Here is a 26900-nt window from a genome sequence, read left to right as displayed (position 1 = left end):
GATGAAAATCCTTTTACTGATTTAAGTAGTGGTTGTCCATGCCTGATTTATTACATTAGTAAACAGAATTTTTCATTAATTAATATGTATAAAATCTAAATAATAAACAAATTGGGATAATAAAAATATACAAAATATTTAAATGATGAAAGGTATACAAAAACAGTAATATTAATGACATCAAAAATAACTATAAAATATATACTGTATGTTCATTCTTCAAATCATATAATTTTTTTCATAACTATTATATAAAAACAAAAATATTTCAAATATTTTTTTACTATAAATTCATTTCTATATTTTGCAGTTATTCATTTTTTATATTATTTCTATTTCACTACATAAGATCATTATACATATTCTAAAAGTTAATATAAGATAATAACAATAAAAAAAATTCTACAGTATCTCTTACTTTATTACAGATATTTAGGTAAATAAATTATTAATATGAATAAAATTATGAAGATTTTTTCCTATGAGTTGCATTTTTAAACATACTTGAAAAGTTCATATTAAAATATATATCAACGAAATTTTACAATGATGATTTATGCAAAGTATATATTACTCACAACATGTACATTCTTATTTCTTTCATAAAATTTTTCAGCACCATATATATGTAAATATCTAATTCAAAAAAATCAACTATAATTTTGTATGCTCAGAAATTTTCATGCAACTTTTTTGATCTTTTAGTGTGTTATTAAAATTATCCAATTTTTACAACTTACTTGTTTTTATACATATATTTTTCATGGTCATCTTAAATCAATACTACTTAATTATATATTAGTATATTTCACAATATTTAGCTTAGACATTGTTTTTCATTATGTTTGCTTTCTTAATTTTTCTCACGAAACAAATCTATATAAAAGTAAACCTAAAATCGTTGCAGTTGCGCCACCAATCAAACTCCATGTAAGATTTGATGAATTCTTATTCTTATTTTCTTTTTTCGAATTTTTTGGGGAAATATTATTTTTCTGAGTACCTAACATTTTACGATATAAATTCTTTTCGTGCTGAGCATCCTTAACATTTTTTTCTTTTAAAATGGCTAATTCCACCTGAATAGCTTTTGTATCTGGTTCCAATTTTGCTGCATGAAGCAATGTTTGATATGCCAAGGCATGTTCTCCTTTATAATGCAAAATTTTTCCTAAAAGAATATAGCATATTTAATATACAAAATTTATTATTATACATAAAGTAATATGCATGTATAGTATCACCTTTCCTAAAAAGTGCTTTTACATTTTGAGGTTGACAACTCAAGACACTTTCTACACTTTTCAATGCTGCATCGTAAGCTTGTATTTTCATTTGTGCAGCTGCTAAGTTATTATATACTTTCATACGATCCTCTAATAAAGCCTGTAATTCTGCATCAGTTATAGTATCTTCTACCTCATTTTGATAAGGTGTACGACTTTCCGTTTGTAACAAAAATTCTAATGCTCTTCGATAACATTGAATTGCCAATGTTGGTTCATTACGTGTAAACCACCAGTTTCCACGTTCTCGTTTTTTATTACTTCATGAAAAATAAAGATATGTAAGCAATCACAAGTTCAAGTGACATTAACAATTACTTAATACAAAGTACTTACCCAATTTCTTTTCGTTGATTCATATTAAGAGTTTCTAATTCTTCTCCTAATTTACTAGATTTTAATTCAACTGTATATAAAATAGTAGTATTTGGTGGAATATTTGGTTCTTTTCCTAGAGAACCATAAGCAAATCTTGGATCAACCTCAATTTCAGCAACTTCATTCACATTCATTAATGCAATTGCTAAATCTAATCCCTATAGTTAAATAACATAATAAATAAATTTTCACTATATTAAGTATTAACAATTTTTTTTACAAAAGAAATAATACATTATTATGTTACCTTTTATGTCAATAATAATATATTTAATACTATGAATAATTAACATAATTATATTTTTAAAGTATTGATATTGATTCCAAAAATAAAAAATCCATTTGATACCTGAATCACTTCAACATCACCTAATTGAATTTTGAGATCTTCATATTCTTCAACAATTGTACCATCTTTCAACTTTCCAATAATTTTTAAAATACAAATATCAGATCTATTTGGGCGTGTTCCATCTTTACCACTTTTTATAACTTTCATTTTAAGCTGTCCATTTCCTAAAATATCTATCCACTCTTCAGGTGGATGTTCATTTAAAGCTGCTTTTGTCATTGATTCATTTGGATTTACATCAAAGTTCAATTCTTCTTTAATAAAATCAGCTTGAGTTCCTGATTGAACAGATTCATCCTCCATCTTCAAAAAAATCCAAGAAATTATTCAAATTTAAGTTTCATAAACATATTCATCATAATATATTATGATTCTTTAAAAAAATAATGTTTAAAAACGTATAAAAGTATATAATTCACTTTGCATTAAACAATTAAGGATTAATTTTATTATATACAAAAATGAATTTTAGTCCCAATAAAAAATGTAATAATTTTCAATTCACAATATTAAATACACAATATTTATTAAAAATGTAAACGTTATTAATAACAAAAAATATTAAATATTAAAATTCAAAATTTAGTACTTTATTTGTCAAATAAACACATGTTATGAATATACAATAAACAGTAAAAAAAAAAAATGCAAACTCATTTAATGAATTGGTGAAATTGAAGTAAGATTTTATTCCATTATATTTTGTTCTATTACAACATAACATAATTTAGTTTTAAAACTAACTTTTATTGGAAGATACGTACCTTATTTTCAAAAGTTTCAATAGTCATTAGAACTACTAAGAAATAACGCCAAACTTATATTTATTTGCAAAACACGCGATACCGGTTAACGTCTCTTACTACTTGAAATAAGCATTAATAGAATATCGAAAATACTTAATCGATAATCGAATTTTTATCGAATTTTCTAAGCAGTTGATTACGTAAATACGTTTGTCTTGTACTTATTGGATCAACAAGACTCATTTAATCACTCATTTAATTGGAATAAATTTATGATCAAGTAAAAGCTTTATGACTAATTTTGGAATGTAGTGAAAGAATAACTGATTGCTGACTTTTATTGCTACTAAACGTGATTAATTAGAATATATTATTATTCTATTTATTTGACAACTTTTAATTCTTTGCAATTTTATGATAACCAAAGTATATTAAATTTAACTACTAAATTACGTAAAACAATTTTTATACTTCTTCATGTGTATATAGCGAAATATTATAACGAATATATTTATAATGTTAAAAATTTCCTTAAACTTTTACTAACTAACTAACAATGGAATGAAATAAACTGTGAATATAAATTTATTTCCATCTTGTTTCATATAACTATGAGTAGATATGTACAAATTCTAAAAAATTGTACAATTATTGTAAAAATTATTGTAAAAAGATATTGGTAAAAATTATTAGATAATCATAGACAATTTTAATTTTGTTGTTAAATTGATAACATATTTCGCAATTCTGAGTCCTTACAGTTTACGTTGTTACGAGAAGAATGTAACCAATCATATGGTTCCACATTTCTAACCTTTGCGCATGCGCAAGGAATCCAAGTTCGATTATGTTCCACTCTGACAAAGCGCAGTTATTAAAAAGTCCTTGTATGATCAATTCCATTTGTGGTCAATTAAAATCTTTTTTATTAATAATGAAATCGTTTTTATTAGTGGGAATCCTGTTAACTTTTTGCTCAAGTAGTAGTGCTGATGAAAATAAAATAACAGATAAGGTAAGTAAATTGATTATGCCGATACACGGTATCAGATATATTAATAAAAAATTTCTTTTCCATTAAAGTGGACAAAAATAAGATTTGATGACATAAATTTGATACATTAATTTCTTATTTATGTATACAATTTTTTAATATATATAAAAATATATTAAAAAATAATTTAAATTTTGTATAGATCTTTGAAATTTTAAAACAATAACTTAATTCATATATGTAGGTATGGTTTGATATTAACATTGATGGTAAATACGAAGGAAGAATTGAAATTGGACTTTTTGGTGAAACAGTTCCAATAACAGTTACAAATTTTATTGAATTATCTAAAAGACCTCAAGGAGAAGGATATAAAGGTAGTAAATTCCATAGGATCATTCGTGAATTTATGATTCAAGGAGGTGATTTTACAAAGGGAGATGGAACTGGAGGTTTGATATTATGATATTGTTTAATTTGGAAAATATATTACATTTTATTTAGTATCATAGTTTGATAAAATTTTCAAATTTTATTAAATAAAATATTATAAAATATTTTATACTTAAGGTATTTCATAACTATTAACAATTGTGTATAATATTACTAAATAATTTTTACTTGAATTTTATATATTAGGACGCAGTATTTATGGAGCTCGCTTTGATGATGAAAATTTCAAATTGAATCATTATGGTGCTGGGTGGTTATCTATGGCAAATGCTGGAAAAAACACTAATGGTTCTCAATTCTTCATTACTCTGAAGCAAACTTCATGGCTTGATGGTAGACATGTTGTATTTGGTAAAGTAATTAAGGGAATGGTATGTAATATTATTGAGATATAATCTATTGCAGTATGTGTTTTAGTAAATATTTCTTATAAAAATAATTTTGCAGGATGTAGTAAGAAAAATTGAAAATGTAAACACTGATACTCGAGATAAACCAATAAAAGATGTTGTAATTGCTGACTGTGGTGTAGAGACAGTAAAAGAACTCATTAATGTGTCATTGGGAGATGCTACTGATTAAACATTTTTTTATTTTTGTAATAATAAAAACTCATCATTTACAAATATCCTATGTTAAAAGAACAAACTTATTTACTCTAATATGTTCATAATTTTATATACACTAAAAATTAAATTATTTGGACAATGTAATATTCGAAAATTTGTGATAAAAAGTGTCCAAATATTATTAATTTAAATATTACTTGAAATATTGTTTTCACAAATCTAATTATAAAATTCTTATCCAAAATGTAGCTTAACAATCATGATCAGTTACTTAAAAAAAGAAAAAATACGGGATAAAAGTTTGTTTTTAATAATTTTTGTTATAAACCACCTGAAATGAAATATATATTTATGAGTAGAAATTTACAAAACATATGAGTTGAAGAAACACAAAATTGTATGAAACTGTATCTTGTAATCCATTATCTTACTCCAATTTTTATAAAGCCATATACATATATCAAAACGCGCAATAAATTTTATATACTTCAAAATGACATTTTTTAAAATAAACATAACTTGTTTATAATAGTATACTTTTTTAGTGTATATTTTTTCATTTTATATCCATACAATATATTTAAACAATATAATGAAATACAGTAAAATTACGCAAATTGTAAATTATATAGTATGCGTGATAAATCGATATATTCTTTTAATGCTAATCGAGTACAAACGAATCAGCCTTTCACTTTAAAGTTCGTGACATTCTCACAAGTACATTCTTTATTCATTTTTATAAAATCTGTAATGATTGATAAATAACTTTCGTTAAATGATTTTTATTATATGTATATTTCAATTTATCTTCTATTCTGAAATTAAATTTTCCTAACATAAATTTTTGTATATACGAAATACTACAAAATTCGTATGGTTCTAAATTTGGAAAATTTATAATTATTAGCTAAATAAACTACATAAAAAAATATCGATTATTTAATTTATATTTTAATAATTTGCATTAAAATATATACATTTAATCTTTTTTTTAAAATATATTTTTATGATAGGATAACGTAGTAATCTCAATATATACACATAGTATAATTAACTTCAATTTTGTTGTGCCATAACCTAACTGTGCGGCTCAAATATATCTCATTTTATTCATTATCTTTCTTTTAATTTTATATTCTTTTATATCATGACATAAACACATTACATTAAACATAATAGTTGATACCTAATATGATTTTAATCTTTGCATCAAAATAGTAATGTCTACTTTCATTCAAATGATTTAAGAGTTTATTACACAAAAAAATGTTTCAAACAAAATGTATATTATTTTATATCACGGTATTCCTACTTTTAATGTTATGTCTTTTATTTTATATGCTTGGAGCTGCTCGTTATGTTACGGATTTTGAAGAAAATACGTGTGACATGACATATATGTTTGAATATCCACAATATGTGGTACGTGACGTATATCCTTAAATCAAATTTTTTAATCAATAGAAAGGAAATAAATACTTACTTATTTTATTTTAAACTCTTTTAAATATAGCTGTATTTATAATAATAAATATTATTATTGATAAATTGCTATGTGAAATTATACTAATCATGTAATATTAATAATTTCTACATATAATAACAATAAATTATTGTAATAAATTATTATAATAGCAAGTACAAAATTTATAAAACTGTTTGTTAATTTTTATGATTTATTAATTCTATTGAAATTTAGCAATCATAAATTAAAAAATATTACTTATAATAGTTATTGACATTAATATTTGTGTATATATATTAGATTTATATAATATAAAACATTTATTATAAATATTAGAGAATCTCCTTAAATAATGAAATAGAAGAACAATATCGAAGATATGGATTATATGCATATGGAGAAGGTTTTATTACTGAGAAACTTAGAAGGATGTACTTCTCAGGAATACCAGTTCTTTTTATACCTGGTAATCTTGGATCTCATGAACAAGGTGTTTAAAAACTATTAAAAATGTTTTTATACTTTGAATTGTATTATTATTAATATTTATATTATTTTTAGTAAGGTCTCTTGCTTCTGTGAGTTTAAGGAAAAGTTTAAAGGACCGAACTTCATTTCATTTTGATTATTTTACTGTATCATTAGGCAAGGATTATTCTGCTTTATATGGAGGTATAAATTAAACAAGTAATTTTACTAAGTAATCAATTCTTATTTCTATTTTATTTAAGAAATTAAAAGGAATAAATAGTAATTTACTGATTGATTTAAGGTGTACTAATGGAAGAGACAGTATATGTTTCATACTGTATAAAAAAAATATTAAGTTTATATAAAACTAATATGGATAGCATTATTCTTATAGGACACTCAATGGTAAATATAATAATATTATACTTATTTTAGTAAAGATATTAAAATATTGTTTTTGTCTTTTCAGGGAGGTATTATAGCTAAAGGTTCTCTTTTAATGACACCAAATGTAAATGCTAGTGTTGCAAGTATCATTATTACTTTAGCTACTCCTCATATTCCCACTTTAGTATTAGACCATACTTTTGCCAATTATTACAAAAATTTAGAAAAACGTTTAAGTGAAATAAAAGATGCAGGAACTAGTGTAATATCAATAGGAGGTGGACCACGAGATACACTTATAACTTCAACACAAATTTTTGATTCTACAGCAGATTTTAATGTTATTTCTAATACTATGCCAGGTGTTTGGAAATCCACAGATCATCTAAGTATTTTGTGGTGTAAACAGTTAATGCTATCTGTTGTGCGTTCACTGTTTGACTCTGTTGATTATACTCAAAAACCAGCTAAAATTTTTTCTACAGCTAATGAAAGAATGCAAGCATTGTCATATCATTTCCATCATGTAAGAAAAGTTTTTTAATGTAATTTAATATATAAGTGCATTTAAATTAAAATTAATTTTATAGCGTACTTCTGGAAAAAAATTATATTCTCATAAAGAAACAATACAATTTGAACCTGGTGGTGAATGGATTGAGAATATTCAAAGGCACTATACATGGACTAACAAAAATTTATCTAAGAAGACATCCTGTATTTATGTTATGATTAGATTAAATGGACAACCAGACCATTTAACTATTGACACTACAAATTTAGAATCCAAGGATTGGTTATTTGCATGTACAGCCTCTTATATACAACAACAATCAAGAGTTTGGTAATATTATGTTATCATTATTTATTATATTTATCGAGATATTATTATAAACATACAACATTTAATTTAGCAACTGGGGATGGAATTTGACAAATAGAACAAGAATTTTACCCGATCCGTCACATCGTATAAGAAAAATTGTTGACTTAAATTTTCAAGAAATAAAATACCCTGATGTAACACATATTATAGTAAGAATTACACCAGATAGTTTAAAAAACTATATTTCAGTAAATGTTGATTTGTATTCTTATGATACAAGAGTTATACCTATCAAAAGTAATTTACCTTTGTTAAAAAATTTATTTGTAATACCACAAATCAAAAAATCAAATCTTGGACATATTAGATATTATGTCAATTTTGATAACACTGTGAATGTCTTAGCAGTTGAACTTAAAGCATCTGAATGTACAGATCCAAAACATCACGCAATAGTTGAATTATTAGAACCATGGAGTATTGGAGTTACACAAATTCAAATTTTTACAGTCATGTGAGTATAAGAAAGATAAATTTCTTTTGTATTTTTAAAATAGTGTAAAGAAAAATTTTAATATTTTAGTGATGATGGGCCAAAAACAATGAAAATTCAAACTAAATATAAGTATCCCGACATTTTTCCAAACTTAAGAATAACTCTAGATCCTGCATGTTCATATGTAATTAATATTCAAGAAGGTGGGATTATAGATCGAATATCTTGTACTGTAAGAGACCGCTGGTATCTGTTATATACAACAATTATTAGCTTACTCTTACTATTTTTATCTACAAGGATTAACCATGGCCACAAACAAACTCCAATAATTGTAATTACCATATTTCTCTCATTTTGTTATAATTTAATATTTGAATGTTTAATTGCCTTGGCAATTATTTGTGTATTCATTATTGGACTATGCTGTTCCATTATATTCCTTGGTTCAGTAGCTCATGGTATTGCTGTTAGGTAAGAAAATTAATTATATTAATATATGTGTTTATATCACATCAAATTTTCTATGATTAAATTTATCAATTTTTCTAGATTTCTAGCACGTGCAATAACTTTTTCAACAACATGGTCAGATTGGTTGCTAGAAGGATTAAATCAGATACCATTTATTACTGCAATTTTAGTTTTATCCTTAATACCAGCAACTTGTGGAGCTTTAGCTATGTTCATTTCACTTTTTCTGTATTTTTTAAATTTGACGAAAATGTATGAAGATTATTTAGAAAAATTATTAATAGCTTCATTACAACATTTTAATTGGATACGACAATTTAAAACCCCAAAAGTTTATTCTGAAGATCATGAGAACACAAGACAAAAAATATTCAATCATCTTATTCTTTTCACACTTTGGTGTTTTACTGCTATTCCAGCTATACCAACTGTACTTGTTTGGGCAAAAAATTTCAGGTTTGTAATTAAATTATTGTAGAAAACTAGAAACTCAATTACTAAATTATTGCTATATACCTGAAAATTTGTTTCAGTTATAATATGACAATTTCTACTGAAGATCCTTTGTTACTTCAAAGCTGGACAGTTTTAGTAACATGTAGTACAATGGGATCGGTACAACTTCCTCTTAATATTCGCAAGAGCAATTCTCAAATATTATCAAGTATATTATGTTTCCTAGGTTGGGTTGTACTTTTAATGGGAGCAGCAACTCATCCCTCTTTTTATCAATATTATATGCCACCTATTGTAGCTGGAGTTGTTGTTATCATCTCGATTATGTGAAAAAGAGAGAAGTGGAATTAATCGTCTCGACATAAAATGTTTATGCTATACATCAACTTTTCGTGCATGTAAAAATTATGTAATATAATAGTGTCAGAGTGACCACTTAAATGTCCATGAGTTATCCTTACCGTTTTCTGGAATTGGAGGCGGATTTGAGTAAGAATAAGACTGTAAATCACAATCGATCAATTTTTAAAATAAACTTCCCGGGATAAATATTCACACTGGATGTTAATCGAAGGACATATAAGTGGATACCACTATCGTATATCATATTTGTGTAAAAGTATTTATTTTTTGAGGACGTGTAATATAATAAAATAACTACAATGAGAATTACATACAGAGTGTTTCAAAATTATGTCACAATTTTCATAGTGGATTTCTAAACTCTCGAATCAATGAAGATCTATATAAAAAGTAGAGGCAAAATTGTCTCTGATCAATTTTTACGAAGTCAAATTTTTTTTTAATCAATCATGTTTTACTCATTATTCATTTAACATTATTGGAAAATGATTTTAAAGTTGTAATAATTCCAGAATTCACATTATTTGATTTATGCAATGCAATGCAATGAAACAAGTACAACACTGTTCAAAAAGTAGTGTAATTCATAAATTAATTGTTTAAAAGCTAATTAATGACAAACTATTAATATCTTCGGTATCAGTTCAAAAACTCAGTGTAATAATTACTAATAATTAATTAATTAACAAGAAATTTATTTACAAAATTATATTAGAAAGCTTTTTAAGGATACGTCTTTACAATGCAATTATAAAAATTGATAAATTCATTGCAGAAATCGAATAATTTGTTAATTTTCCACTGCCGAATTAATTTGTCGCAAATGTATCAGAAGCACATAGTCAGAGTTAGTAAACTGTCGAGTGAGATCAGTACCATTTATGATTTTGGACTCGAAACTCGAGTTCGGTAATAGGATCACAGATAAGCGAGGAGGTCGTCGAAGAGCTCGTCACGTGACAAACAAGGACAGAGAGCGGTTAGAAAAGGATAGAAGGGCTCCGACAATGGAAAATTAATAAATTACTCAATTTCTGAGATTAATTTATGAACTGTCCTTGTCTATCACGTGACGAGGTTCAGATGACCTCCTTGCACATTCTATGTTCCTATTACTTAATTAATTTCGGAACATTTGGTCCAAAATCATAGATTGCGCTTATCGTTTGAATCCCTTTTTTATCCTTGTCCATCTTATTGAAGGAATTGATGCCGTATCAACGGGTTGCATTAGGGGCGTATGGAGTTTATTTATTAACAATATTCGCAACATATTTTAGATATTCTTTTTTTTATTCCATGTTACTTTTAAAGTAACATAAAAGAACATACAATAAATGTGCGTAAATAATATTTACTATTCATTTTAACAGTTTATCTTCAATAATATCTGTATTATTAATTAATGTATTATTGATTATTTAGAATTTGACCAACATAAAAATCACAAACGGAGATTAAAACAATGAATAAGTAACATGGTTGTTAATACAAAGAAAAGATTCATTATATATTACACCTTTGTCATTTGTCTGTAAAATTATAACGAATTGTATTTTCTTTTTTTCGTAGACTCTTATATATTAGCTCCATTGTATTTAGTATACGAATTACACATAGCTACGGCACTGCCGGGTCTAGCCAAGCGAGCAGTGATTGCGTAGTGGTAAAAGTTCGTATACACGTTACTGACGAACATCTTCTCGATCTATTTGAATTTCAACCTGCTTTGACAATTCTGTTCCATGATTTCTTTTTCAGAAAGGTCTACAGAATACAATACCGTATAGCTACTTTATGCTGGATAAGTGTATAGAAAATGCAGTCGGCGGCTTATTTTTAAATTTCGATGATAAATTGCAATTATTCAAAAGCACAAATAATTATAATTATGACTATGGAAAAACTCGGGAAATTCTCATCTAACTTTTAAGATCAGAACGAACCACCTAATTTGTTTAGTTTTCGTATAATTCTTTATTTTAGCAAAAAATTGTGCGCTTTTAGAAAAATTCATTTTTCAAAATCTGAGGGTGACAGGGTAATTTCGTTTACGAATTCGTATTCAGGTAGATAAACTCTACATGACTTACTCAATGAATATTGCAGATTTGAGAAAAAGTTAAAATTTGTTAAACGGTGTCATTCACTTTTGAGTTGTCCATGAGCAACAAAATATGAACATATTTCCTTTAAACTTAATTCAAAAATTATTAAAACTTTAATATTCTTTTTCAAAAAGAATGATTCAGTTGTGTCCCATAGTTCTTTTTGCCAGTTTGTTCCTTATAATGACTACAGCACAACGTGATCACAAAAATTTGTATCAATAGAAATCATTAGTTGAAAATGCTTACCATAAATTATTGTTTTTTTACTAAACAGCTGTATAAATAAGTAGAAAATATTAAATATTTCATTATACATCAAACAATAAATTTATTATATATCAAAAAAGATATACAGTTCATTCATTAGATATACATTCAATTATGTATTCAAGATATACATTCTTACATGACCTATATTTTTTAACACTTTAATTTTTTATTTTTATTACATTTTAACTTTAATCTTAATTTTTATTTTTTAATTTTATTTAATTAATCAATGACTGTTCAAATAATAAACTAGATATATTCAATTAAGATAGAAAAGGACTGAATTAAATTTCATATAAATATGTGATCTATTTACTGTTTACGAGGTAATGATGTGCACATTTATGTAAATTAACAAGACCCAAAAATAATCATGATATATGCAATTATTTATCATAAAAATACAGCAATATCCTAATTTTACATATTAATAATATAATGCCCACTCATTTTCTTGCAAAAATGTATCTACTACTTCCTTCATTGCTAGGTTGGGGATTAACTGATCCTGAGTTAACCGAACTCTAGTTACTGGGTCAAAGTGTCCCACCCTTTGTAAATGTTCTTCAATGTCTTTCCGTTCATATGTAATTCCACTTGGTGTAATTACAGGTTCTTGTAAAATTTCAAAACTAATTTTTCCGCATAAATAATCAGGTACTTCCCTTTTCTACTCCACATATTCATAAAAAATGCAAATGTAATATAATTACTTTTATTCGTATATAATTAAAAATTTTGAAAACAATAAATATAAACTTACCCTTCTTCTTTCATCCACTTTTGCAAATAAATCATTAAGGTGAGCCATATACGTATCTCTTTTTTCTTCTATTTCTTCTTTTTTTCTCATAAATTCAATAGATGAGGTCTCTCCTTCAGTTGCACCATCTGCATCTTTAGCTCCTTCTTGTTCCATTAATTCAGCTAAACTTCGTTCAGCATCTTCTACTATCAATTGATTCAGATATGATTGTAATTCGATATCTTGAATAATTCGTTGTTCTTCTTTCAATTGGAAACAACGTTTTCGTGCTTGCCTTAAAATGCTGGTCATATCATCTCCATAATTTAACTTTTGCTCTTTGGCCAAATCCACAGCTATGTTGTTGTTTGATGTGTTACCACGTGAAGGATAAGTTTCAGATTGCCATAAAAATCATGAATACCATAAAAAAGAATAATCACAAAAAACTTCAAAATAGGCATATTAGGATTTATATAATAGCATTAAAACTGTTATGTATAATTTTAAATTGTTAAATAATGAAGTAAAATCTCTTTGAAGACGAATAAGTATACACAAATAGGTATATCACGAGAATATATTAATAAATATATAATAAAATCCTTCACAGAAGGAAATATTACATAAATTACCACTTAAATATACAATGTTTAATCATAATTGCATAAAATAAATAAAATGGTTAAATCATAAACATTAATTATAATTAAGTAGTGCAAAAAAATATGATTAATATAATTTGTAACCATTTTATGAAAATTATAAGATAATAGTGAAATATTTTATAATACTATTACAGTTCGAAGCCAGTGAAATCCTTAAACAAGAACATAGGTATGTACCTCTTTGTAAACGTTTAACAGCTTCATCAATGTGTTCCATTTCAAGAAGAGCTAAACCCAAGAAAAAATGTCCTTTCACCAGGCATGGATCAATATCAAGAGCACGTCTGCAGTCTAGACAGGATGATTCCCATCGTTTCAATTTTAGGTTACACAGTGCTCGATTGGTAAAGTATAGCGCTTGAGTTGGATTTTTAATCTGCAGGAATGAAATGCAATGTCGTAACTTGCCTGCATAGATTCATAGTGACACTCACAATTGCTTTGGTGTAGCAGTACGCAGCATCCTCATACTTGTGAAGATTGAAAAGACGATTTCCTTCTTCCTTTAACTCTTTGTCAGAGAGGTTGGCAGTTGTATACATCTTACTCATCTTGGCAACAAATCTTGTGCCGTATTAAACACTCTTCTACATATGAATTCTCGTCGAATTATTCATGAAGACAGTAATTCAGGCATTTCATGGGTTGGCAACACTGAAAAGCGGTATGAGTCGGTATGCATGTGACAGATGTTTGAGAATAGTATGTGATGTTGGATAAGACGGATGAGAGAGAGTGAGATTTAGTTTTATAGTTACAAAGATAACAAATATAATATTCAAACTAAGTTATAAAGAAGTGCAATCATATAGTCCTGTTAAACAGTGTGAACACTATATAGATAAACATATAAATAAAAAGCAACAGGTTATGCGTCCAGAACACGTGGTAAACACGCTGTGAAGGTTATAAAACCATAACGGAAAGTTCAAGAAAATTCAGTCGAAACACATAGTAGAATAAAAGAAGATTATAAAGCATAAGGCAATAAAAACCTCAGAGATGAGCAACATAAGTTCAAAGAAACTGCAACAAATGGAAAAACTAACTGATGCCGACAGTTTCTCCCTGTGGAAATTTCAGACAGAAATAATTCTAAATACTCATGATTTCGGTGTAGTTACTTAGTAACGAAAGAAACAAGATAAAAAAAAATAATCAAGCAATGGATTACAAAAGATGCGAATGTAAAGAAAATAATAACTATGATACTTCACTTATGGAATTTGTGAATAAAACAGAGGCATGATGGAGTTTCGAAAATAAGATGTGATAACGCGGGTGTGAATATATTAACAACATAGTGCTGGAATGGACAAAAAAAGAGGAGAATAGAATTAGACTGTATGATATTCCGTACACAACTACACATGGAAAAAACTAGGGCATTGATATTCAACTCTTAAGTAAAGAAATGTGGAGAGAAGCCACACAGCCATACAGCAATGTACTTGGTCAATAGATCATCCATTGCTGATAAAAAGAAGATTCCAATAAAAAATTGGACAGATAAAGTATCAAATTTAAAAGGAATTCAAATGTTTAGGACCAATGTGTACACGAAGATACTGGAACCCCTGAAGAAATTACATTCAAGAAGTCATAAAATACAAGTTTGTTGGGTATACATCAAATGGCTATAGATTGTCGGATATGGAAAAAAGAACAGTAATACTGGCCAGAGATGCAAAATTTGAGAAGGTCCCACAGAAGAATCCACAGGGGAAAACAGTGATTGTGACATGGGTTTTCCCATATAATGGAACTATAGAAATACAAGACAACAAAACAGAAGAAGGAAACAAGAAAAGAATAGAACAAGAGAAAGAAGAACATCTTAAAGAAATTCATACAGGAGATGGAAAAAATGAACAAGGGAAGCCAAAGGAAGAAATGTTAAGGAAATTATAGAGAAAGAAAACATATCCACAGAGATATGAAGGATAAGCCTATCTGACATATGAGCAAGCAGTGTATGGTCTATAGAAACAAAAGTGGAAAGATGTAATAAAAAATCATTGCAAAAAATGTATAGAAAGCAGTCAGCAAAGAGGAAGCAGTAAGAAAAAGAATTCTTATAACAAAATGGAGTACTAAAAGTTTCAATAAATAGCAAATTTAAAGCAAAATTAATGATAAGAGGTTGCAAACAAAAATATGAAAAAGACTACTACAGAATGTCTAGCCTTGACAGGAGAAAAACAAATCATGGCATTCAGTAAAAGCAACCGTATATGAAATAGTGACTTGAAAGAAGAAATTTATATAAAGATTCCTGAAGGGTACAAGGAAAATGAGAATAAGATATATAGACTGAAAAGGCTATGTACAATTTAAACAGACCCCACTGACTTGGAATCAAAAATTTAAAGAATCCCTGAGGAAATTAATCCTTGAACCAACAGAGACAAAGCCATGTGTTTTTATGAACAGAAGAGAAGATATAATATTTATATTATGTGTAGATAGCAGAATAGTGATAGGGCAGAAAGAAAAATTGGTAAGTGTTTTAAAATTACCATAGATGATAAACCAGAATCTATTTTAGGAATTAAGTTGGAAAAGAAGAAGAATACACTAACATTGAAGCAGATAGCTTACATAAATGTAATGCTGAAACAATATCACATGAAAGAAGTAAAGGGTACAAACATCCCAATTAATGAAGGTCAAAAAAGAGGTAGAAGAGAAAAGGAAAAAATATTCCAGAAAGTATTGAGAGTCTGTTATATGTAAACAATTTAACGCAACTAAATACAGTATACACCATAAATTACATGATCAGATATGTGAAAGAAAGAATAAACAAAGACGTATGGAATGTGAAGAAAATATTTTGTTATTATAAAAGCAATCTAATAAGGAGTAACGTAATGTAACGTAAGTAGGAGTAACGTACCACAAGAACAAGTCAGATTCACCATCAAGAAAGGAAGATTTGGTGTGTTACACTGACTCAGATTTTGTAGGAGATACTGAATCCAGGAAGAATACAACAAGTGTAGTAATAATATATGCAGGAGGATCGAAGAGCTAGAGTGGTAAAAAATAATAGATTGTAATTTTAGCAAGCACTGAAGCTGAATTCGTAGTAGTTACTTAAGTTACTAAAGAGGCACTGTATGTAAAATCTGTAATCAAAGAATTGACTGCCAAAGATACAAACATAAAATTAACAATGATTGATCAACTAGCAGATATAATGATAAAATTTAAAAACTGTAAGATTAATAAGTTGAGAAGGCCAGTGGTGAGATACCAGTAAGTGTTGAGATATGCTATATAGAAAAATATATATAAAAAGTAAAAATTCAAATAATATTTCTTACAGAAAATATTAGTCGAATCATAGACAAATTGACTAACAAATAATATTGTTAACCTTCACCTCAACAAAATATACGTTCTTCCGTTTTCCTTACGAACGTGTCAATCATTAACTAAAGCAGGCCTGAGCAACATCTTTCCGGTCGTGACTATACTACTCCCACCATTACCTTACCGGTGTCCTCTCAACCGCTATATGTGCTTACTTTCATATGCAACCGACATCTTTTTTACAGACGGATAGTATGCACACACATATGTATTCTTAAAACGTGGGCTACGCGATTCATTGATGCACATAACAGAAGAGACGAGTAGCTAAAGAGGGGACGGTGATAAGGGAAGGGATAGCATATAGCTTACGAGTAACGAGATACCTATAAACAAAAGTGAAGCAAGCTACCTTTTAACATAAAGCCAAATTTTCAATAAATGTTTAGTAAGAAAGTAATTTTAATAAATATTTATTTTCAAATATTATAACATTTATTTACAATCTTTTTCTTTTGTGAATTAAAAAAATTTTTTTTATAATTTTTTATAATTTTAGTAATATGTAATAAATTATGTCAAAACATAATTGTGTATACGTTTTTATTTCTTATATCTATTGCCGCAATATATTATTTTTATGTTATGTATTTCGTCTTTGTTACTGTAATTGTATTTTACTATAATCCAATAATTTTTATAATTATATATATACATGTACTTAGATAATATTATAACTGAATCTAAAAATATATTTAGAATTTTTGTTTAATCTATTGCTTTTAATAATTATAGTATTGTATTTCAATTGTTAATTAAAAAAATAATTGAAAATAATGAAAAATAATGAAAATATATATACAATAGACCGTCGATTATTTAAACATCGATTATGCAAAGTTTGATTTATGCATTACAATGGGTAGAACATTAAAAAGGAATAGATGTTGTATAAATGTCTATATTTTGGGCAATTCAAAACTTCGCAATATCTGAAAACATGTCATTTATTTTCTATTTTACATTTTTCTTATTATATATGTATTCTTTCATATAAAAAACATTTATATATGAGAATTATTTAATTTCTATTCAATTTATAATGTAATTAAAAATTTGCTTCTTTCAAACTGATTATTTGAACAAATTTGTTTTCCAATTATTTCAGATAATTGACATTTTACTGTTAACTAATTTAAAGCGTATATTTAATATATTAAATAACTTCTTAATAAATTTTGATATATTTCATAATCTTAACAATAACTTTATTTTTGTCTTTTTTTTCAAAATATATATTATTTTAGGTCATTTTGTATTTCAATCTATAAAATTAATTGTTCATATGTGTATTTTAATTATTTTAGGTACTACTATAGATTAATTTTGGATATGCTATATATGCAACTAGGTTTGTTTGTTACAGGTTGTATTGTATGTTCCACAACAATTCCCATTCCATGTTTGAAAATCTCCAACATTTTCTTTACAATTATTTTATTACTTTCATATACTTCTGGATGGTTTAAATAATCGTTTACCTATAAAAATAATTAGCTATAATAATAAGAAATTGACGAATAAATAATAGAATATACCTTCATCCATTTGCATTCAGAAACTTCTTTTTCACATTTTTTAATATCACAAGTAACAGGAGATAAATAAGCAACCATATATATGTCAGAACATCCAAATGCATAATCATGAACATGTCTAAAGCCTATTATACATTTAAAAGTAGTTTGAATACCAGTTTCTTCCAGAATTTCTCTTTTCACAGCGTTTTCCAAATCTTCTCCTATAAGAAAAATTGATAAAAAGAAGTTATCAATAAACATATTGAATCTTCTGTAAGATAAGAAAAATTATTAATTCGTTATTAACTAAAGTATTTTGTTAATTTATAAACATCAATTATACAAGTATTAATTTATTAGCTTACCTGGTTCCACATAACCACCTGGCAATTTCCACATAGCTGCTCTATTTGAATATTTTTCTTTGATAACTAAAATTTCTTTAGTCTCCTGATTATATACAAATCCTCCAATTCCCAAATTTGTATGTGCATAATGTGGAACATTGCATTCTTCATTCTTAACTAACCATCGATAAAGCATAACATATTCTTGTTTGGCATGATGAAATATAAAGCCTTCCTTTACAAGTAATGGTATCCACTCTGAATGTGGTAAATAGACACGAAACCATATTGTACGTTTTTTATTTTGTATCCACTGTTGTAAAGATGCTATAAAAGTTATAATATGTTAATTTTTTAATACAAACTTTTATAAAATTTTAAGGTTAATCTTTTCAACTTTTATAAAATATAATATGATTTATAAGCTCTTTTAATAGTTATTATGTTATATACCTGTAAGACGATGAGTGAATACTTCAGACGTACAAAATTCTTCTTTTGAGCTAATGGTTACGCCATTGTAATGGTCAGTATACCCTTTAAAGCATTTTGTAGCCATGATTATAGAAAGATTAGTTTTATAACGTAACGAAGGGTAAAAAACAATTCTACATTTCACAAAAAATTGTTGTTTTAACACCGTGGTAACGTAATAGAGTTTTGAAGTTGCAGTATTATTCATTGGAACATTTACGAATCTATACAAATGATAAACGTATTCGAAGTTTTTTCAACATAATATTTTATAATCATTTCTTAAAAAAATACGTAGATATTGTTGAATGTTGTTACATAACATGATTAAAATTTTTGTATTCTAAACTACTCATGTGATATCAATATTAAGATAATAAAACATTCTAACCTAATTACTTTCAATAACAATTTGTTACAACAGAAGCATGTGTAACATAACTGTTAATAAAATAGCATAATATAATATGAATGAAGTATTTTGTTTTATGTAAATTGTTATATTTGTATATCATTACATTTGTAATACATTTTTACTTACTATTTACTTATATACCAATAAATATAGAAATATATAGCTTTTAATTAATTATGTACTTATATAAATCTATTATATATAAATTATTTGTATTCATTTAATGTTTTTTACTCAATTTATTTACAATATTGCATAATAAATAATACAAAACATATGCATAAAACAATTATAAATAAAAAAATAACCTTTTTTACTTTTATTATGTAAAAATTAATTAATTAAAATTAATTCACAATAATACTATAATACACAGCAAACTTTAAAATATCAAAGAATGCAATCTTGTTTTTTGTTCCAAAATGATTCTATATCTTCATATACTTTAACGACAGGAAAATTATAATGAAGAGCTTCACAAATACGACAATAATGTCGCGAAATACTGCCGAAATAACCATGTTCATTGATTACTTTATAGTATTTACGCCATTCGTGGAATTCGAAATACTTATCATCGTGTTGATTAAGATAACGAATATAATTTGCTAATGCTGTCGGATTAGCAAAATCGTCAACGTGAAGAAATGAATGTGGCGGTAGCAATTTTTCACAATCTTTCCTTGGTGCACCCATTATGACTGGAATCGCTAATTTGTGATAACCATGCCAAAATACTTTCTCAGTTATGTATTCTTTACAGTTTGAGTTTTCGAAAGCGAGATAGAACTTGTATGCATTTAAAACAGAACAATCTTTGTCAAAATGACCCGGACATGCGGTTACATTACCATTTAGACATTTTCCATATATATCAAGATCATTACCAAAGATCAATTTTAGTTCATTCACATAATTCCATCGTCCATTCGTGCCCGCACAGTTGCTACCCATTATAGTAATTAACTTAGTTTTTAAATTTTTTATCAAATCCTTCGAAAAATTGATATCTGGTGAATTTATAAAGGATTTAGAAATCGTTCTGCCATAAGGTACTGGCACATCGCTATTCACTCGATAGGTCATCGACCAGTTAAATAAACCATTATACTTGAACAATTCCTGATTTCCATAAAGAAAAGTATGCAATGGTGATTCATCAGTCAAAAAGATCCATCTCTGATTCCATCGAGTCCTAGTTGGTAATTCTAACATACTCTGTGTCAGATGCAAATGAAACACAACTGCGTCCGCTATATTTAAATCTTTCGATCGGTAACTCAGTACACAATGTTTTACTGTACAATTTTTCCATGGTGAAAACCTAAAATGAAAAAATTATATTTAGACCTAAATTAAAAGAAAATTATAGTTTAAAATATTTAACAATGTTGTTATATTAATAATTGCATATTTATATATTATAACATGTTTTTGATATTTTTTTATATTTTTATTAACTTTTTATTTGTAAAACGTTTGATGTGTCTACGTTCCAAGAATTTTCCATGTTTCCAAATTAAAATCAAATATGGTTCCTTTTTCTTATTTATTATTGGTGGTGGCAAACTTCCTTCCGACGACAAGAGCCATCTTCCTAGCAAAGACATCTTACCGATCTGATACGAATAAAGGCGCGAATTAATCTTATGTAGATATTGGCAGAATTTTTATAATACTTACAGAAGTAAGATTTTGTATTCAAAAACTTTTGATACGTAAAAGTTATAAATTCTTTCATGTATATACTTATGTAATTAAATAAAAAGTAATAAGATAACAACAAACTAGTTTTAACATAATTAAAAACGGATGTACCTGTCTGTTTGTATAATTTCGTTTTCTTAATAGTATTGCTAAACCTTCCTTTGTTTGTTCTTGGTGGTCCGTTTTCCTTGCAGATACTTCCCTATTAACTCTTTTTCGGAGAAGATTCGGAAAAGTAACAAAAATCGTACAAAAGATCGTAGAACAAATACATAGAAATAATAATATTTTCACATATCGTGATATTCCGAGCATCGTACTTCCGATTTTTTCGATGATAGAATGTGGTAAATGTTAACCGAAGCATATCGACACTTAGTCGTAACTGCGTTCTTGTTCTTCACCGTGCCACTTTTCCGTTTTGAAATTGCAAATCGCTTAAATGAAACGAAATTACTTAGTTAATGAGACATACTATTCGAGTGTCGCTATAACAATACACTGAAACGATGCAAGCTTTTGTTGATGATATAAAGACTAATAAAATATAACGAGATGAATAATGGAAAGAAGATGTTTAGAAGAAAGAAACAGGTCTGAGCACCAGTCGAGGCTACCTTTGACGTGTGTTGCAAATGATCGTTGATCTCGATTGTCTTGGTTAACCAAGTGTAACGGTTCGCGATGGAGTAAGTTGCAAACGTTATTCCAAGCAATAATAAAGTATTGTATCCTTGTGTGGCTTTTAGAAAAATTTGAACTAATTAGAAAAAATATGTGAAATGAATAAAGTATATTTCATAGTTTATATTTCTTTGAGATTAATATTATCATTTGTTATATCAGTAAATATATTATTTAATATTATTGTGTATCATTAAATACTACATGTATGTTTAAATTTTAAACTTCGCGGTTCTTATTCAATTCATTAATATTCTTAATAAAAATAGATGTAAAATTATTTATTTTTTAAATATATTAATTATAAATGTATGCAAATATATTTTTGTAAATATAATTAATGATAAATATATATTATTAAATATTTAAAATTGTATTTTAATACAAAATTGTTTAAAAGTAGCACTATTATATATGAAAAATACATAATAAAAGTATAATATAAAAATTACATGTTAATAATAAATAAATTTTGCTTAAAATATATTTATATAATAATTTTATACCTACTATGAATGAATACCTCTTCAAATTGAAAATTGTTTTAATTTAAAAATTAAGTTAAACTTTCTATGAAATACTTTTCTGCAATTCAATTTGTCAAGTCAAGTCAAAATATTTTATATAACACAATTCATTTGAATTTAAAAATATGTATTTCTATTTGTTGTTCAATATTATAATTGATATTATGGTTCCTAACCGATATGATTATGGTTCTATCAGTATGAATTTAAATCATGGCCAACTAGTATGCAACTGTTTTGTTAATTAGGTATCAATACATAAGTATTTTTTCATTTCATACATACATATACAACTCTTAGGAGTTATATTATAAATACGAGAATAATTTTTCATAATTTTTAAGAAATTTGAAAATAAATTATTATTACTGTACATAAACAGTTCAAAATGAATAAACCTTCTTCACTTACGCATAATCTATGGTCAATTCTGTAGTATAAAAAAATTGTGAGAAGAATCATTCTTTCCGTTTCCGCTTTCTCATGTGGTTAGTAGATTGCAATTAACGTGTATATAAAAGATGGTAGCTTCCACGAAAGCTATTAAAAACCGTAAAAAATCGGTGAAAATATCGGGAGGTTTAAAAAAACAAAATATAGTGCTAAATTCAAACTTAAAATTTAATAAATTTAATAAGAGATTAAAACAAGGTAAAAGTAAAAATTTAAAAACTGTACAGGTTAGTACAGAAAATGAAAAATTTGGAGATTTAAAGTCAGTTAATGCACAATTATGTAATCAAGAAGAAACCAATTCAACGAAGAAGCCAATATCTCACCAACCTCATAAAAAAAGTACTTGTAAATTTAATAGTGTGCAGTTTGCAGAAGCTAATAACCATGTAAAAAATAAAAAATCCCAGAATGAAAAGAGTACAGAAATAAACAGTAATACTGTATCAAAACAGGTACTAAAAAGAAAATACTCTTGGGATAATATTATACAAAGCAATAAAAATATTACTTCACATACAAATGTAATTTTTAAGATTGTACAATCACGGAAACAGAAAAGAGTAAATAATATTAATAATGAAGAGAATACAGATTGTTTAAATTTAAGTGATTTATCAAAAGAACATGTGCTACAATGTATTAGTGTCATTTATCACTTGACTGAAGAACAACTGAAAAATAATAATGCATTGTTTGATGGTGAAAGTCAGCCAGTGTTCATGCAAGTAACATGTATTAGAGTACCTAAAACTCCAAAAAGATGTATGAGAATGTAAGTATATATATTATTTTAGTTAGATAAAAATTGATGTACTAATTACATTTTTTTTTTTTTTTAAGTAAATTATAATGTTATATTATGTTATATATATGAATTCAGTACATTTTTAATTTTAATGATTATTTTTTAATGACTTATTTATTGATTAATTTACTTTTCAGATTGTTACCACATTCGATAGTATCACCAAACAATGAAGTAGCACTTTTTGTTGGTGATCTTCAAAGAGGTAGAAGAAAAGATTATGAGCCAACAGTAGAATACTATGAAAACTTATTAAGAAAACATGGTTCTACAAAAATAAAAAGTATAATACCAATGAATCAAGTGAAAACTGAATATGATCAGTATGAATTAAAGAGGAAACTTGTTGGTAGCTATGATTATTTCCTTGTAGATGGAAAAATAGCTGGTCATTTGTCTCATTTGTTGGGAAAAGAATTTTATAGAAAAAGAAAATTACCGACTTCTATTAAAATGCAGAGCAAAGATTTAAAGCATGAAATAGAATATGCTTTAAAAAAAACTGTCATGCAAATACATTCATGTGGTGATACTCATACAATTCAAATTGGACATACCTCCATGAAAAAAGAAGAAGTTTTGAAAAATATATTAGCAACATGCAATTATTTGTCTAAAAACTACCCAGGAGGTTGGGCTAATATTCGTTCTATTCGAATTAAGACATCAACTAGTCTTAGTCTTCCTATATATACAACATTAAGTAAGATTTAATTGAGTACAATTAACAGTTTTATTTACACTAGATTTTTGTAAATTATAATTGTTAATTATAGCTGTACATATCCAATAACATATTTTTTGTTGTTTTAGAAAATAAATGCTTAGTTGAAATGCCAATAGTGCAACCTAAAAGACCAAAGGCATATCATAATGTATCTGGAGAACTAACTACTATGGCTGGAATTGCTGCTGTAACTGTTACTCCTGATGGAGATATTATTGTTAAAAAAAAAAGAAAGAAAGGATCTCTTCTCAAGAGAGAAATAAATGAAACGAATAAAAAATTGTAATTATTTTTGTATTACTTTATTAAATCTAGTAAACAAAGTTAAAAAATTATTTTTCTACTTATTACCATAAACCTTTCATTATATTAAAAATTCTTAATTATTGCACTTTAAATTTAATATATATATATTGCATTTTAATTAAACATTAATTTTTTTCTTCACTTACTTAAATATGAAAAAAGTGAAAATAATTTTTGTTATCAATTAATATAAAATAGTCTGATCTTTTTTAGAAATACTTTGATACCCATTTACTGGCATTGTTGGAATACTATTTGAAATACCATTTGTATTTTGCATATACTTATATGTGTTTACAGCATTTGTAACAACTTCTATTTCTTGAAAGTTCTGAAGACGTTGAATATCTTCATCTTTTCTCAATCTGGTATTGGGCAGTTTTCTTAATTTTACAATTTGATTGGGATCAATATCTAATTCCTGACAACATATCCGAATTAGTGTTTGATATGATAAATCACTTTGTGATAACTCAATTTCTATAAAATCTGGGTCTGGAGCATCAGCAACACGAATTTTTAATACCAATTCTAAAATAGAGTATATAATGTATAATTTTATCATGATCTATTAATATTTATTTAAGAAATTAAAATAATAATTAATAATATAATTACAAATATCTCACCATCTTGATATAAACCATTATTTCTTATTTTGGTAATTCCTGAATCTACAGTTCCATGTACATAATCATTTTTTATATATTTAGGTATAACTGCTGATTCATTTAAAATTCTTTGAGAATCAGTTGGCATATCTAAAAGTTGTAAAATCTGTGGATTATTGCACAGAATTGCTGAAGTTTCTCCAATTTCAGTTCTTATATTTTTATCTGCACCATTTTTTAAGAGCAAAGCAACTACATCTAAGGATCCTTTTTTACATGCCCAATGTAAAGGAGTCCTTAAAAGAGAAATATTAATTATGATATTGTTTTGACATTTCAGATACAAGGCAATTTAAATTTATTATGTATAAATAGAAAAAGGTATTGTAAGTTTTTATTATTACATCCGTCATTGTATATTTTACAGTAATTTGTAAAACAAAAATAACAGTTTTGCATAGTAAATTATGAAAGAAATACCATCCATTAACAGAGTGTCGTGCGTTAACATCAACACCTAAATTAAGTAATTCTTGAACAAGGACTGTATCACCAACACAGGCTGCTTTCCTTAATTGCTCTTCCAATACTCTTTTATTTTCCATATTATCATAACTTGTAAATAAGTCTACAAATTTCACATTTTTTTCCATTTCGAGTTTATCTAGGACATTTTGAAATGTACAAAGAATAGCATTACTTAATATAGTCTTCAAGAGATTCAAACTCGATTGCTATCTAAGCGCCACTCGTGGTGGCTTAGGAGAATCTCACAATAGCATCAAATAAATTAAACAGCACAAATTTTTATAAATAAAAATTTTCTAAGATGTTAATTTAAAAATACTAAATATGTGAAAATTTTTATTGTAATATATAACAATTATCTAAAAGCATAATATAAATTTATAAATAATTAGTAATATAATGTAGTATTTTTTTTAAATTGTAGCTAATATTATGTTCCTTGTAAAAAGTTTAATAAGAATAATTTTATTCTTTAAATATATATGTTATGTTTTTATTTGTCGATTTAGTATATTAGAATATTTATTTTGTTGTAATTTTTTATTCAATTTTTAAACTTCCTAAAATTATAAATTATGTAATTTTATTTTAATAAAAGACAATGAATTAAAGATTACGCTAATATTTAATCTTTTATTGAAGAAAATAGTAATAACATTTATTTCCTTATAAATTGAAATTTATTACAATTGATTAGAAGACATTTATAATAATGTTTCAATATTGCAAAATTTTTTATTATAAATTTATAATAATAATAACATATGTTGATTAAGTTGTTGATTTAATATATTCAAGTTTAAATATTTATTCCAATGATGTACCAAAGAAATCAATTCCGGTTGAACTTTACGCCACCTGGAAATAGATATTGTATCAGATAATTATTCACTAGTTATCAT

At 26.2% G+C, this 26900-nt stretch overlaps 8 protein-coding genes across 12 annotated transcripts; 3 read left to right on the top strand and 5 right to left on the bottom strand.

Moving 5' to 3' along the window:
* Positions 1-826: 826 nt before the first annotated feature.
* Positions 827-2869, bottom strand: LOC108552864 (peptidyl-prolyl cis-trans isomerase FKBP8). The gene is made up of 5 exons (XM_017907547.1): positions 2781-2869; positions 2014-2319; positions 1623-1822; positions 1245-1546; positions 827-1171 (listed from the first exon to the last, which is right to left on the bottom strand). Exons 1-5 carry the CDS (start codon positions 2805-2807, stop codon positions 864-866), a joined length of 1143 nt encoding a protein of 380 aa, XP_017763036.1. The 5' UTR covers positions 2808-2869; the 3' UTR covers positions 827-863.
* Positions 2870-2998: 129 nt separating this feature from the next.
* Ppib (peptidylprolyl isomerase B (cyclophilin B)) lies at positions 2999-4913 on the top strand. Of its 2 annotated transcripts, XM_017907566.1 has the most exons (5): positions 2999-3042; positions 3716-3777; positions 4001-4208; positions 4396-4580; positions 4657-4913. In XM_017907566.1, coding segments are annotated over exons 1-5 (591 nt in total). In that variant the 5' UTR covers positions 2999-3041; the 3' UTR covers positions 4792-4913. The 2 variants fall into 2 exon arrangements, with proteins under 2 accessions (XP_017763055.1, XP_017763047.1); XM_017907558.1 differs by lacking the exon at positions 2999-3042 and having other exon boundaries at positions 3664-3777.
* Positions 4914-6047: 1134 nt separating this feature from the next.
* PGAP1 (GPI inositol-deacylase) lies at positions 6048-9989 on the top strand. Its single transcript, XM_017907616.1, has 10 exons — positions 6048-6203; positions 6583-6736; positions 6808-6918; positions 7019-7122; positions 7187-7630; positions 7695-7948; positions 8019-8444; positions 8514-8900; positions 8979-9356; positions 9434-9989. The coding sequence occupies exons 1-10, from the start codon at positions 6048-6050 to the stop codon at positions 9684-9686; spliced, it is 2667 nt and encodes an 888-aa protein (XP_017763105.1). The 3' UTR covers positions 9687-9989.
* Positions 9990-12403: 2414 nt separating this feature from the next.
* On the bottom strand, positions 12404-17185 carry STUB1 (STIP1 homology and U-box containing protein 1). 4 transcript variants are annotated; one of them, XM_017907782.1, is made up of 6 exons: positions 16902-17185; positions 16413-16546; positions 13948-14167; positions 13691-13889; positions 12864-13201; positions 12404-12770 (listed from the first exon to the last, which is right to left on the bottom strand). In XM_017907782.1, exons 3-6 carry the CDS (start codon positions 14062-14064, stop codon positions 12528-12530), a joined length of 897 nt encoding a protein of 298 aa, XP_017763271.1. In that variant the 5' UTR covers positions 14065-14167; positions 16413-16546; positions 16902-17185; the 3' UTR covers positions 12404-12527. The 4 variants fall into 4 exon arrangements, with proteins under 4 accessions (XP_017763271.1, XP_017763287.1, XP_017763279.1 ...); XM_017907798.1 differs by having other exon boundaries at positions 17047-17185; XM_017907790.1 differs by lacking the exon at positions 16413-16546.
* Positions 17186-18144: 959 nt separating this feature from the next.
* Positions 18145-19440, bottom strand: LOC108553025 (nudix hydrolase 7). Its single transcript, XM_017907769.1, has 4 exons — positions 19212-19440; positions 18777-19085; positions 18430-18632; positions 18145-18372 (listed from the first exon to the last, which is right to left on the bottom strand). Exons 1-4 carry the CDS (start codon positions 19438-19440, stop codon positions 18205-18207), a joined length of 909 nt encoding a protein of 302 aa, XP_017763258.1. The 3' UTR covers positions 18145-18204.
* Positions 19441-20037: 597 nt separating this feature from the next.
* LOC108552854 (glycoprotein 3-alpha-L-fucosyltransferase A) lies at positions 20038-21722 on the bottom strand. Its single transcript, XM_017907540.1, has 3 exons — positions 21466-21722; positions 21109-21266; positions 20038-20971 (listed from the first exon to the last, which is right to left on the bottom strand). Exons 1-3 carry the CDS (start codon positions 21667-21669, stop codon positions 20038-20040), a joined length of 1296 nt encoding a protein of 431 aa, XP_017763029.1. The 5' UTR covers positions 21670-21722.
* Positions 21723-23086: 1364 nt separating this feature from the next.
* On the top strand, positions 23087-24839 carry LOC108552847 (ribosomal L1 domain-containing protein 1). Its single transcript, XM_017907526.1, has 4 exons — positions 23087-23473; positions 23555-23793; positions 23964-24529; positions 24640-24839. The coding sequence occupies exons 1-4, from the start codon at positions 23087-23089 to the stop codon at positions 24837-24839; spliced, it is 1392 nt and encodes a 463-aa protein (XP_017763015.1).
* A 204-nt stretch (positions 24840-25043) lies between these two features.
* LOC108553001 (ankyrin repeat domain-containing protein 40) lies at positions 25044-26123 on the bottom strand. Its single transcript, XM_017907739.1, has 3 exons — positions 25951-26123; positions 25489-25766; positions 25044-25390 (listed from the first exon to the last, which is right to left on the bottom strand). Exons 1-3 carry the CDS (start codon positions 26121-26123, stop codon positions 25044-25046), a joined length of 798 nt encoding a protein of 265 aa, XP_017763228.1.
* Between the last annotated feature and the right edge of the window lie 777 nt (positions 26124-26900).

This window comes from Eufriesea mexicana, unplaced genomic scaffold, assembly GCF_001483705.2.
Source record: "Eufriesea mexicana isolate 0111107269 unplaced genomic scaffold, ASM148370v2 scaffold33, whole genome shotgun sequence".
NCBI lineage: Eukaryota > Metazoa > Arthropoda > Insecta > Hymenoptera > Apidae > Eufriesea > Eufriesea mexicana.
This window is presented reverse-complemented; position numbering and strand designations above follow the sequence as displayed.

Bases quoted from the DNA above. Each gene is read 5' to 3' on its own strand.
- LOC108552864 (XM_017907547.1), bottom strand. From the start codon at position 2,807: ATGACTATTGAAACTTTTGAAAATAAG. The intron at 1,823-2,013 runs GTATCAAATGGA...ATTTAACTATAG, and splicing joins GTGATGTTGAAGTGATTCAG to GGATTAGATTTAGCAATTGC. The intron at 1,547-1,622 runs GTAAGTACTTTG...TTTTTCATGAAG, and splicing joins AATCAACGAAAAGAAATTGG to TAATAAAAAACGAGAACGTG.
- Ppib (XM_017907558.1), top strand. From the start codon at position 3,697: ATGAAATCGTTTTTATTAGTGGGAATCCTGTTAACTTTTTGCTCAAGT. The intron at 4,209-4,395 runs GTTTGATATTAT...TTTATATATTAG, and splicing joins AAAGGGAGATGGAACTGGAG to GACGCAGTATTTATGGAGCT. The intron at 4,581-4,656 runs GTATGTAATATT...ATAATTTTGCAG, and splicing joins GTAAAGTAATTAAGGGAATG to GATGTAGTAAGAAAAATTGA.
- PGAP1 (XM_017907616.1), top strand. From the start codon at position 6,048: ATGTTTCAAACAAAATGTATATTATTTTATATCACGGTATTCCTACTT. The intron at 6,919-7,018 runs GTATAAATTAAA...GATTGATTTAAG, and splicing joins TTATTCTGCTTTATATGGAG to GTGTACTAATGGAAGAGACA. The intron at 8,901-8,978 runs GTAAGAAAATTA...CAATTTTTCTAG, and splicing joins GCTCATGGTATTGCTGTTAG to ATTTCTAGCACGTGCAATAA.
- STUB1 (XM_017907782.1), bottom strand. From the start codon at position 14,064: ATGAGTAAGATGTATACAACTGCCAACCTCTCTGACAAAGAGTTAAAG. The intron at 13,890-13,947 runs GTGAGTGTCACT...TCATTCCTGCAG, and splicing joins ACTGCTACACCAAAGCAATT to ATTAAAAATCCAACTCAAGC. The intron at 12,771-12,863 runs GTAAGTTTATAT...TATGTGGAGTAG, and splicing joins AAGTGGATGAAAGAAGAAGG to AAAAGGGAAGTACCTGATTA.
- LOC108553025 (XM_017907769.1), bottom strand. From the start codon at position 19,440: ATGAATAATACTGCAACTTCAAAACTCTATTACGTTACCACGGTGTTA. The intron at 19,086-19,211 runs GTATATAACATA...TAACTTTTATAG, and splicing joins ATTCACTCATCGTCTTACAG to CATCTTTACAACAGTGGATA. The intron at 18,373-18,429 runs GTATATTCTATT...TTATTTTTATAG, and splicing joins CTGAATGCAAATGGATGAAG to GTAAACGATTATTTAAACCA.
- LOC108552854 (XM_017907540.1), bottom strand. From the start codon at position 21,669: ATGCTCGGAATATCACGATATGTGAAAATATTATTATTTCTATGTATT. The intron at 21,267-21,465 runs GTACATCCGTTT...TATTCGTATCAG, and splicing joins GAAATTATACAAACAGACAG to ATCGGTAAGATGTCTTTGCT. The intron at 20,972-21,108 runs GTTAATAAAAAT...TTTTCATTTTAG, and splicing joins AAACGTTTTACAAATAAAAA to GTTTTCACCATGGAAAAATT.
- LOC108552847 (XM_017907526.1), top strand. From the start codon at position 23,087: ATGGTAGCTTCCACGAAAGCTATTAAAAACCGTAAAAAATCGGTGAAA. The intron at 23,474-23,554 runs GTACTAAAAAGA...GTAATTTTTAAG, and splicing joins GTAATACTGTATCAAAACAG to ATTGTACAATCACGGAAACA. The intron at 23,794-23,963 runs GTAAGTATATAT...TTTACTTTTCAG, and splicing joins CCAAAAAGATGTATGAGAAT to ATTGTTACCACATTCGATAG.
- LOC108553001 (XM_017907739.1), bottom strand. From the start codon at position 26,123: ATGGAAAAAAATGTGAAATTTGTAGACTTATTTACAAGTTATGATAAT. The intron at 25,767-25,950 runs GTATTTCTTTCA...TTCTCTTTTAAG, and splicing joins CGACACTCTGTTAATGGATG to GACTCCTTTACATTGGGCAT. The intron at 25,391-25,488 runs GTGAGATATTTG...ACTCTATTTTAG, and splicing joins TAATGGTTTATATCAAGATG to AATTGGTATTAAAAATTCGT.